At 38.6% G+C, this 12,337-nt stretch overlaps 1 protein-coding gene and 1 pseudogene across 6 annotated transcripts in view; both read right to left on the bottom strand.

Moving 5' to 3' along the window:
• The window catches only part of PTPN4 (protein tyrosine phosphatase non-receptor type 4), a 190,545-nt gene that overhangs the window by 36,679 nt on the left and 141,529 nt on the right, over positions 1-12,337 (bottom strand). For all 6 annotated transcript variants that reach the window (XM_025001008.2, XM_059893120.1, XM_025001011.2 and 3 more), the window contains 3 exons: positions 5,937-6,096; positions 2,946-3,029; positions 2,798-2,854 (listed from right to left, as the gene is read on the bottom strand). In XM_025001008.2, coding sequence (XP_024856776.1) covers positions 2,798-2,854; positions 2,946-3,029; positions 5,937-6,096 — 301 coding nt within the window. The remainder of the gene's footprint in view (positions 1-2,797; positions 2,855-2,945; positions 3,030-5,936; positions 6,097-12,337) is intronic.
• On the bottom strand, positions 6,124-11,086 carry LOC100139473 (tumor susceptibility gene 101 protein-like; annotated as a pseudogene).

Below are 12,337 nucleotides of genomic sequence, written 5' to 3'. Positions count from 1 at the left end.
AATACCATATAATATTTGTCTTTTTCTGTCTGATTGACTTCACTCAGTTTGATAATCTCTAGGTCCATTCACATTGCTGCAAATAGCATTATTTCATTCTTTTTATAGCTGAGTAGTATTCCATTGTAAAATATTTTTCAAAATACTATCTTACGAAAACCTTTCCATACTTACATAATACTACATCATCTATTATTTCAATAGCCGCAAACCAAAGCATAATTTATTTAGTCAGCTCTAATGATGTACATTTTGATCTTCCCTCCAATTTTAATTTTCACAAACTACAATGAACATTGTTGTGTATCCTATGTTCTGTTTCATAAGAGGTAATTTTTAAAAGTAGAATTATCAGGTCAAAAGACATATATTTGACTTTTAGTTAAAACTTTTGTACTGGGGAAAGCTATACATTGCACAGTTTAAAAAGCTGACTTGGTCTGTAAGATTATTAGGACAAGAAACCATTTTCTGCATTCTTCCCTATGCTCCCCTCATCCCCCCACCACCTCATTTGAGGCAACTAGTTTCAACATTTTAGCTACAGCTTTTGTATTTACCTTAGTATCACTATGTAACTTTGCAATTTCATTTTTTAGTTTTTATTTTAGACATTATCTTTCTACTTGATAAATGAGAATACAGCCACCTCTCACCTCATCTTGCAGTAGCCCTGTCCCCCAATACATATTTTCCTATACATACTAAACAAATAATTTTGGACTACTTCCCTTATCTTTCACATGTGTAGTAAGTTTATTTTATACATCACATCCCTGTCTTGTCACTTCTGATCACAAGGGATTTGTTTAAAACAGGACATTTGATCCAAGCTGAATCTATGAGGTTTTGCTTCCTCTGAGTCTATAATTTAGAGTGAGGAGTCTAATGACTCTGGGGTGCTGAGCTGGTTACATAAAATACAAACCCAGAAGTTGCTGGTAGGCACATCCCTTCAAAAGAACTGAGGGACATAATAGTGGCAGCTACACAGTTTCTATTTAGTTGAAATTTTGGAGTCACCATCATATCTAAACAAAGAGTGTGTCTGTGGTGCTAATGTTACAGGAACTTGGCTTGAAGCTGCTACTAAGTACACTTTTCATTTAGAATGTATTTTATTGTAGCTTGAGAGATTAAGCTGATTCCAGTACAGACCGGTTTACACCGAGAAAGAAAAATTCACAAAAAAAGAAATGGACATGAAAAGTAGTTCTGATGATTTGTAAAATTCTTTCTAGAAGTCTGATTATATTCCTGTCTTGGGGTTTTGTGATACACCTCTACAGCTGTACGAAAAATTTTGTATTTATAATTAAGCCAGGGGTATGCAGTGACAGACTTTATTTTCTTGGGCTCCAAAATTACTGCAGCCATAAAATTAAAAGATACCTGCTCCTTGGAAGGAAAGCTATGACAAACCCTAGATGGTGTACACCCTAGATGGTGTATTCAAAACCCTAGACATCAGTTTGCTGATAAAGGTCCACATAGTCAAAGCTATGGTTTTTTTCAATAGTCACGTATGGATATGAGAGTTGAATCATAAAGAAGGCTGCTACACAATTTCTACTCAGTAGAGATTTTGGAATCACCAAAGAATTGATACTTTCAAATTATGGTGCTGGAGATTACTTTTGAGAGTCCCTTGAACTGTAAGGCGATCAAACCAGTCAATCCTAAAGGAAATCAACCCTGAATATTTATTGAAAGGACTGATGCTGAAGCTCCAATACTTTGGCCACCTGACGCAAAGAGCCGACTCACTGGAAAGGACCCTGATGCTGGGAACAATTAAAGAGGAGAAGGGGGTGACAGAGGATGAGATGGTTAGACAGGATCACCGACTCAATGGACATGAATCTGAGCAGACTCTAGGACACAGTGAAGGACAGGGAGTGCTGCAGTCCATAGGCTCACAGTGTGCTGTAGGCCACGGGGTCACAAAGACTCAGACACAACTTAACAACAACAAAAATTTCACAAGTACTCTGTTATTTGCAATCAACAAGTTCTTAAAAACCAGAACCAAAACTATATATCATGATATCCTTGATCAATCTTGACTGTGATCTTCAAATCAACTTTGAGGTTGCTGCAAAGCACCAAAATCCCATAACTGGTCTCTTTCTCTCAGGCTGCAGGTTCCTACCTTTCCCAGGACAGAGACAGTTAAATGATAATGGGTACTGACTCAAAGTTTTTTAAGAAAAATGCAGTTAAACAGAATAAACAACAGAAACGGGAATCTGAAAGCAGTATTTACTATATAATGAGCAATAAAAATGATGTATCCACAATTTATTAAGAATTGTCCTTATGATTCACAAGCAGAAAGTTTATGAGTGCTGAAGCTGAAAGAAAGGGCAGGGGGGCAGGGGGGTTTTCATCATCATGGGTACATACAGTATTTTCTTTACTTTTGCTTAGCATGTTCACAATAAAGAGTTTCAAATAAATATTTTAAACAGAAAGTAGACAAATATAATGTAAATAAATGATTCTAAATGAAAAAAGAAGTCAATGAAAAAGCAAACAAACTATACCTCTGTCTACATTTTGCTATTTAGAGGGGTTATTTTGATAGAATCTAGAGTCTTTGTAAAAACAAGTATTTGAAAAACTGTTCTAGAAGATAGGGAAGAAATAAAAATTAACTTCTCAGCAATTTAGGAGATTCAGCAAACAACATGTGATACTTGACAAATTAAATGATTCATTTCATTGTTTTATTTATACCAAGAAAATAAGTATGTATTTTTGAAGCTAGGATCACTGAGAAGGCTGTTGAACTCACAGGGGTTCCTGGCGCAACTCGGGACACGATCACAGGCATCTTCTGGTCACATCCTCCCTTCACATTAGAGTAAATCAAGCATTAGTCAGCATAACAGATATAGAAACACCTTATTTAAAAGATAAGTGCAATACAAATTCTAAGTTACCTTTACATTGAATCCAAACCTCCCATTTTCATCAGGTTTCATTCTGATTAGAACGAGATTATCATGTGGAATACCACCGTTAGGCTTAAAAAGACAAAAATAGATGACTCATCATTCTCTTCATTTATAGGCTACTTACTTTCAGATATACAGGAAGCATGCTTTGTGTATGTTGATATTATCTAAAGTGTATAAAGAATCATAATTCAAATTTCTCTCTTGCCTTACCACTGTATACTGGACTATAGGCGCCAGAGTAACAGGGCCTTTATTAATTACCTAATTAATTAACCACAGTGTCCCTAGAACCTGGCTCAAAGCTTTGCACAGAGCAAGTATTTGTAAGTTTTACATGAATTCATGATTCCCTCTGCTTTTTAAAAACAGCTTCATTGAGACACAATTTACTACACTTCACCCATTCAGAAAGTATAATTCAAAAATTTCTGCTACAGTGACAAAATTGTACCAACACCCCTACTATTTAACTTTAGAACCTTTTCCTCATCCCCCAAAGAAACCCTGTGTCCATCATCAGTCACTACCCCTCTGCTTGCCCCCATCCCCCAAGTCCTATTCAACCCCTCATCTATTTTCTCTCCCTCTATATATACATACTTGACTATTCTGAACGTTTCATGTATGTAGAATTACACAATATATGGTCATTTGTAGCAGGCTTCTTTCACTAAATGTTTTATGCCTATTCTTTAAGGTAAGTATCTGGCTAATTCTTTCTTATCCTTCAAGACACAGGTCTGAGATGATCATTTCTGGGAAATCTTCCCTTAAATCCACAGCTGAATTAGTTGTATTTATATACTTGTGAATTCCCTAAAGTCACTTCTAATTACAGAACTCATCCTCCTCAATGCACCAGTAGCATCCGACACAGGTGATTACTCTCTCCGTGACCTTCTTCTCATCAGCTAGCTGGCTAGTTTTCTTTCCTACCATTTTGTCTGCATCTTTTCAGTTTCCCTTGCTTTCCATCTCCCTCATGTTTATAGCTTGGAGGACTAAAATTTCAGAATCTCTTATTACGGTAATCTGCATACTCTACACTTACTGTCTCATGGTTTTAAATATTCTGTCTACATGCCATCAACTCTCAACATTATAACTTCAGCTTCAATCCCTCCCTTCAACTCCAGAATCATGTCTCTAAATGGATTCCTAGTAGACATATCATTGTGCCCCTATCGAGCTCCCGATATTCCCCCCCACACCTGTTCTACCTGGAACCTTTCACGTCCCAGCAAATGGCAACTTCATCCTCCTAGTTGTTTAGGCCCCAAATCTTCCTATTATCCTTGATTATCTCTCCCTAGTACGCTACAACCAGTCCATCAGCAGACTGTGTCAGCTCTACTCTAAAACTCCACCCAGAATACAGCCATGTTGGTCCAATCACCACTGCTTAACAGGATGACACCTCATGGCCAGTTTCTCTACTGCCACCCTGCTTTTGATTTTTTCTCAACATAAAAGCCAGAGTGAAACCATTAAAACCTAAGTGACAGCACATTGCTTCTCTCCTCCGTTATGTCCATTTGCTTCCAATCTCACTTAGAGACTGGACAAAACCTTTACAAGACCGGGTATTTAGGATCTGGCCCTTTCCTGTTCCTTCTAGTTTGCTCATTCTGCTCTGGCCACACTGACCCCCTTGGTGTCCTCTGACAGTATCAGTCACACCCTGTCTTTGCACTGTTGTCCTCTGGGCTTATCTGCTCTCTTGTCAAGTATCCATGTAGTTTATCACCAAACTCATCCTTGGCTCACACTGTAATACTCCACTCTGGAAATTTCCTAGCCCTTTTCTGCCTTGTCTCTGTAGCATTTATCTAATAGGCTATAAATTTATTTAATTTGTTTACAGCTCGTCTCATCCTTATCCTTAGAATATAAGTTCCTTGCAGGCAGAGTTTTTTAAATTTTATTCTACTATATTCCCAGAGCCCATAACAATGCATGGCACAGAGCAGGTATTCAATAAGTAATTTTTGCTTGAGTGGAAAAACAAACTAGACTGTAGATTATTTAACAGCAGGGACAATGTCTGATTTATCTTTGTATGCCCACTACCTACCTTAGTAGGTAAAAAAAGACCTCAGTTAACTATGAACCAATGAATGATACATAGGAATCACCACACAGGTAGCACTAAAGTTGTCATTCATTTTGAATAAGGATTTTGATCTCTATGATGTGTCTGTGGTGGTACAGTAAGTGTGGGAGAACTTTAAATGGCTGCCTCTGGCTTTTCACTTTTAGACAGTGAGGGAGGATCATGGGTGAAGAACAAGAGGGTAAGTGAGCAATGGCCAACAGGCCATTTGGCATCACCCACACCTCCTGTGGGGCCTCCTCTCCTTGTATCTCATTTTATTCCTTGATATCCCTTTAAGTTTCCTGAAATACACCCATATTTCTGTCTGTCCTATACTTCTTCATAAACACAATGTATCCTTAAAATTTATTAACAACAATCTGACCTTTGATTCATCTACTTGAAAAAGCAATGAAAATTCACAAATCAGGGGATTCTAAAAATTTACCATTTTTGTTTGGTACAAAGTACTAAAATATCTCATGGATATATTTTGAAGAACACAGCAATTATATATTCCAAAGACCTGCATTCAATTTCAAAAGGTTGATTAAAATGATAAAGTTGCTGCACTTAATTATATAATAAAATTAATGATATTTAATAGGCTATCAGCATTTGTTCTGGAAATGTGCTTTGCAAGACTGAAACCAACAAATCTGTCAAAAATTAACTTCTAGCGCAATGTTTTATAAATGATGATAAAAGAAAATTCCACAATTGGGTTATATGATGGCACAATTTATGAGTAAACATATGATGAAAAAGAGAAAGTACTGTAATATAATTTACAGATAAAACAGGCTAGGGTACAAAAGAAATTTCATTTACAATTAAACATTTTCAAAGAAATGTGAGTATCTGAAGAAACTACTTACAGTAGATTTTTCAGGAGACGATGGAACATCAAATGTTTCATTAACATGGTTTTCCAGATCTTGTTGAGAATGTGAATAATGAATCTGGCTCCAACTGTTTTTCTTTGATTGTTTGGGTGGTAAAGCTGGAGGCTGCCCATCTCCAGGAGTCTCTTGTGATCTAGTTAGGAAAAGAAGGGAAAAAAATTAAGTATTTTGGAAGCTGTCTTACAGAATTGTTATTTTATTTTATTTTACTTTTTTTTTTTTTTTTTCAGAATTGTTATTTTAAAAGCTGGGGTCAAGCAACTCAGATATTTACTATGTCTAGTAGGAGACAAGCTTTGAATACCATATTTATTTGCAAGTGCCACTGTTTAATGAAAACTTTCTTAACTTTGAAGTTTAAAGTAATAAATCTAATTTCTTAATTTATCAAATCTGTAAACAATTCTACAGATTGTTTATATAATAAATAATAAAATAACTTTAAGGATACCCCTATGAAGAGATTTATTGATCTACCATAACAATGTATATACATTTCCAAAAACCCCTTTCTAAGGTCTTCAGTGGAGTTCTATGGGCAGGCAGAGAGATAACTGAGAGCCAAGCTGTGCACAGATACCAAGCTATAACACAGATACTCGGTGCCACCTTAGAAATCAAGGGATTCTCCATTTTATTTGGAAATAAAATGCAATCTATGGAAGTGATGAACACAATGGGCAAGAGTGCTGAGTTCACTGAGGAGACAAAACTAGAGAAGACAGTGTTGGAAAACCTGATTTTAGGTGAGGATGCAAGAACCCAATTAACATTAGAAAGCAGATGCCTTAGGCAGAAGCAGCAGGAGCAGATGAGCTGACTCTGACAGGGGAAACCTCAAGGTTAAAAATGCACCTTTTAGGAAGGAGCACAGTGCATGCAGTAAAAGTTGAGTTTTTCACAAAGGCCAGAAGGGGGAACCAGTGGTTCAACTTGGACCCCAGAAAGCCTGTGTCCATAGAAGTCTTGGACTTGAAGGGACCCGGAAGGGGAAAACTGACCATCAGTGGGGTTTTTATTTATCTCAGAGGTCGCAGGAGATCCTTTGGGAAAATAAAAGAATTTTTATCCCACTGCCTAAGGACAGGTGAGAGAGAGTTGACAGCTGCTGTGTCAACCTCATGGCTGCTGCTGTGGTAATTAGGACAGGCTACAGACAGATGCTGCACATCTACAAGGCCTGCAAGAAGCAGAACTGTACCCTTCACTCCTCCCTGGCTGACATCAGGACTGGCTATATGATGTGCTCTGGGCAATGAAATATGAGTAGCCACTTCTGAAGGGAGTATTTGTGTTTGTGTTTCTCTCTTCCCTCAGGCAGGAAACCAGCCATGTCCCAACAGGGGCTGCTATCAGTCTGAGCCTTAAATGATCATGACATAGAGCACAGCCACAGGTGATCCATGAGTATACGGAATGTAAGGGAGAAAGAACCCTTGTTGTACGTTACTGTGAGTGGGGAGACTCTGCTACCATGGAATAATTTGGCCCAAGATAACTGACACACAGGTTATTGCCAGAGTGGCTCTTGGAGACATGCTGCTCTTGGTAGAGAAGCTGTGAACTTATTGAGACTTGCTGCTAGACACGTGGTAGATATGGCAGTGATACTAAAACCTGCTTAGTGCCGAGGTAGTCAGCCAGGATTAACAGTGAATGATCTAACTTCTCCTAAGAGAAAATACAGCTCTTCTAATCTAGTATAAATTATACTTGCTAAATACGCAGATTAACAATAACAACCACTCAGCGGTCTACATCGAAGTCTTCAGGGCTCAAAATGCTCTAAATTCTGGTAAGTCTATAAAGACTGCATCAGAGAGCATATCTCCCCATTTCAGCAAAAGCTTCTCTGAGGTCTATCTTGATGGCTAGAGACTCCAGGTCCCAGACATACTAGTTTTTATTCTGCTAATTTCAATTGCCAAGAACTCAAGCCTCTGAGATCTAATACATTCAAGGGCTGGTGGTCCAAGAAAATGTCCTCACAGATTACAATAGAGATGTATGTTTCCACTATGGCCTGCTGTAGGGGATTAGGACAGGTAACTGTAGGCAACCCTTGGCAGAGCCTCAGATATGAAATTTCTAAAAAGCAGTTATCAAAATACTCTAAGACTTCACGAAAACCAGAAGTCACTGGACCTCACATGGATTAATCAATAGGTCTCATCTCTTCTTTAGGACTAAGTATTACCATGTGGGGAAGGTGAAGAGAAGCTTTTTTTTTAGTTTTGCATATGGCTATCACACCTGGGAAGCATTTCATATTAAAACTAAAGATCTTGGCAAGACTATAAGGTTAAGATCAGGTGGGAATGGAGTCAGAGCAACTTTCTTTATCCTTGGTTCAGCTAACTGTCTAAACATAGTGCCAAGACAAACAACAGGGACAAACATACACCTGATAGGCAGCACGGTGTCTAAGTGAGCCATGCCTGGTGGGCAGGGGCATCACGGCAGCAGCACTCAGTTACAAGAGGGGACACTCTGCTGACTGCTGAATCTGCATTTCCGGGGTTAGAGACTAGGGGTATACAGTCCAAAAAACTATAGACGTGATTTTTATTATGTGCTTTTGATTAGTACCTACAGAAGGAAATGGCAACCCACTCCAGTCTTCTTGCCTGGAGAATTCCATGAACAGAGGAGCCTGGCAGGCTATAGTCCATTGGGTCGCAAAGAGTCAGACACAACTAAACAACTAACATTCATTTTGATTAGAAATTATTGTCCAAGAACAGTGGCTGCAAATTCATGGCTTGTGGGCCAACTTTAGCTAACAGACATTTGGCCTGTTCACTGTAAAACTGTGAGTTGACTACATTTAAAAAATTACAAATCTGGATTTCCAGAATGAAAAACTTGGAAGCTCTGGAAAAAATGGACCAGCACTACAAGTTGTTAACAACTGAACAAAGCCAAGTGATAGCTGCTGCCTTTAGGTGACCATGGGCATTCCAGTCCACATGAATCCCACCCACACTTTGGTGGGTGTCTGAATATACCTTCTCCTTTACTTATTCAGAGTCTGCAAGAAGACACAGGAAGGAAGAGACTTTAAGTGTACTGACCTGAGTTGGGATTTGAGTCAAACTCTATAAAGAAAAGGTAAGGAGAATACAGTGCAGGCTGGAAGGACTAGGCAAGATCTCAGAGAGGAAAGACAATACAATTTTGGATTTCAGGATAGGACTATCTGTCGTCTTTCATTGTTTTATGTAACTTTTTTGTTAAAGTAACTTCACAGAGAGTGAGACAGGCTCTCCACAAGTCTGATTATTGCAGAGGGTTATTATAGTTTGTCTGGGGAACTTTCACAAACTAATTATGTGCTCTCCCAGTAATCCTGGTAGCAATTACCCTTTCTATTTTTTCAACTTCAATAACCAAACATTCACTCTCTCTTCTTTCTACCTACCTATCTTTCTACAGTGTATAAAAGTAATTAAGAATATAAACACAGACTCCTAAAATTCTTATTCTGGGCAAAAGCTATCAATTACATTTTAAAAACATACCCATATTAACTCATGTTATTTTAAGAAATAACTTCCGTGTTCATATTTAATGCAGAAGTATTACATGCAGTCAATCTACTACTTAAACAATTATCTAGGAAGATGACTTTTTTTTTAAAGCAACAAATTTTATTTAGCATAGTCAGTCCCAACATTCAGCTCAAAAAAAGTTTACAGAGGATAGAAAATGCATTAATAAAAGCCAGTCTTTACCAAAAGAAAACAGAAAACATATTATTGATTCAAAATATTTTACACTTGAATGATAAACGGCAATAACTTATTTGGGACACCTACTAATATAAGAGAAAGTAAGAGAAGAAAAGAATACTTTAGAAAAGTTCAATCTCCATCTGGTATCAGAGAAGTCAGTAGAGGTCACTGAGACCGGCAGTCTTTCTTGCTTTCTGCGTTAGTGCCCTCAGCTGGAACTGTTTATGGGACAGAAGACGTACATGCTTTAGGAAGATGTCTAGGTCTGTTACTCCCTGCCTCAAAGCTTCTCCCAGGTAAAAAATAGTGTCTTCAATAGCATTTTCCTCTGCATACAGATTTAGGATCTGTTTGTATAGTGGGGCTGTGGGAATGATAACTTCATCAATATCATTGTTTTCAGATTGATTTTCCATTTTCTCCAGAGCAGAACTGAGTTCTTTCTCAAAAGTTCTATGTTTTTATCAACCTCAGCTACTTCTTGGGTAACCATCTCTTTGAGTTTCTGGTGACCTTTTTTCAGGTCTTCCTCTGTTCGTTTCAAGGCATTGAGTTCTGCCTGGGCACAATCCGTTTCCTCCTTCATCCGCCATCTCAGTCTGTCACTGACTGCTGAGATGAGAGAGGCTTGGATAGTGTCCTTGCTGATTGTGCCATCTCTACTGGGACCAAGAGTGGTCACAGGAGGCTGGGAAGGGTACTAGGAATTTGTTGTGGCAGGATACTGACCACCAGGTCGGTAAGGACAGCCTGGGTAACCACTCGGATTGGGAGGGTACCCGGATGGTATGCAGAAATCCCACTTGTCATACCTGGCATGTAGGAAGAATCTTGTGGCCCTATTGCCTGGTATGGTGGATAGGATGCTGAAACAGTAGGACGAGAGAAGACTGGAGGTTCATCTCCAAACACCACAATCATGACTTGAATAAGCCCCAGTAAGTCTGACTGTGGGTGCTTCCATTCATGTAGATAAGGAAGACGTATCTTACCATTAGCATCCACATGCTTTCCTGTTTTAATAGTCATTGAGCTAGTAGGCTTAACAAAACAGATAGGGGGATTATACGGATATGTGTCCAGCAGCCACAGGCAGATTGGAATATTCTATGTATTACTTCTATAAGGCACAGGAATTGTTCCAGTAAGGTTCATTAGTTCCCTGGAACTACCATCATTAAAAACGTATGAATCCAATACAGGTTTGAGATCTTTGTATAAAGTAATAACGTTAATAGTTTCACATACAGTTAGGTCTCTGTATTTGTACTTGAGCTGGCTCTCCGACCCTGCCATGGTGGCCGCCTCGTGACTCCGGTCTCTGCAGGCAAAGGGTCAGCCACTCCGGGGCCGCCCCAGGCCGCCCCACAAAACCGCACATGGACGAGCCAGCCGCCCCACTCCCACCCTCCCTCTAGCAACAGGAAGTCAGCCTCCACCGGAAGATGATTTTCATAGGTAAACCATGTATTGTAATTTAAAATTATAATACATTTGAAATAATATCATGAAATAGGCCAGTTCTTTAAAAAGCTTCTATTTCTAGGCCAAAGCAAAAACAAACAAAAACTGCCAAGGAAAACAGAATGAAGAGACATCACATACTCTGGAAGGACAATCAGGCAGTGTAGTGGAACGAAGCCCTACAAGGAATAACAGCTAGCATCTGAAAGAAGGGATCTATAACTTACAGGAAGACCAGCATCTACTATCAGGTAGTTTAGACAGGACTTGGGAAATAGGAACAAAGTAAGAAGAGGGATCAGGGCTGTGGCTGGGGTCTTACAAGGAGAAGTAATCAGCTGGCTTTAAGTATGGGAGCTGGGGAAAAAATTGGTCATACAGACAGTATAGAAAATATAATCTCAAAGAGATGATTATAATTACTCATAAAAAATAAAAATAAACAGGATAAACCCTGAAAACTGTAAATTAAAAAAAAATGCTGCCAAAAGTTTAACCGTACCAATACATCTTTCATACATATAAGTATAAAGTTTATTCTAAGTTAAGAGTAGAAAACAAAAACCATACTCTTGGTAGACACTAATACAAACTTAACAGAAATGATGGCTCCTTTTTCATTAAAACTCTCATTTTTTAAGATACACACCAGGAGCTCTTGTCTCATTCAATTACAATCACTAGTGTCACCTGTCTTCATTAGGCATTTACCCCTGCCACACTTCTGTGAGATACAGACAAAATTCTGGTTCAAAATTCAGGCTTCTTGATATTTTGGCTAATTTATAGTAACATTTAGAGTATTTCAAAGTAAATAACCATTTCAGACTGGTTACTAATTTATGCTCAAGACAATTCAAGTGTTTAGAAACTCCCCAGGATATGATTGGTGGTGGTAGTTTAGTCGCTAAGTCATGCCCGACTCTTGTGACCCCATGAACCGTAGCCTGCTGGGCTCCTCGTCCTTGGGATTCTCCAGGCAAGAATACTGGCGTGGGCTGCCATTTCCTTCTCCATAGGATATGATTAACAGAAGAATACACTTGAAAATGTCATATTATTTTATCAGTAGGCATCTAGTCCGGAACCAAGGTCGCAGACCTGAGATTTCTGGTTTCAACCAAACTCCAAGTCTCCGACCTTCACTTCCAAATGCAAGTCCTGGAGACTTTTGCC

The sequence above is a fragment of the Bos taurus genome, chromosome 2 (assembly GCF_002263795.3).
Source record: "Bos taurus isolate L1 Dominette 01449 registration number 42190680 breed Hereford chromosome 2, ARS-UCD2.0, whole genome shotgun sequence".
Lineage (NCBI taxonomy): Eukaryota > Metazoa > Chordata > Mammalia > Artiodactyla > Bovidae > Bos > Bos taurus.
Note: the sequence above shows the minus strand (reverse complement) of the source record. Positions and strands in the feature narration are given on the sequence as shown.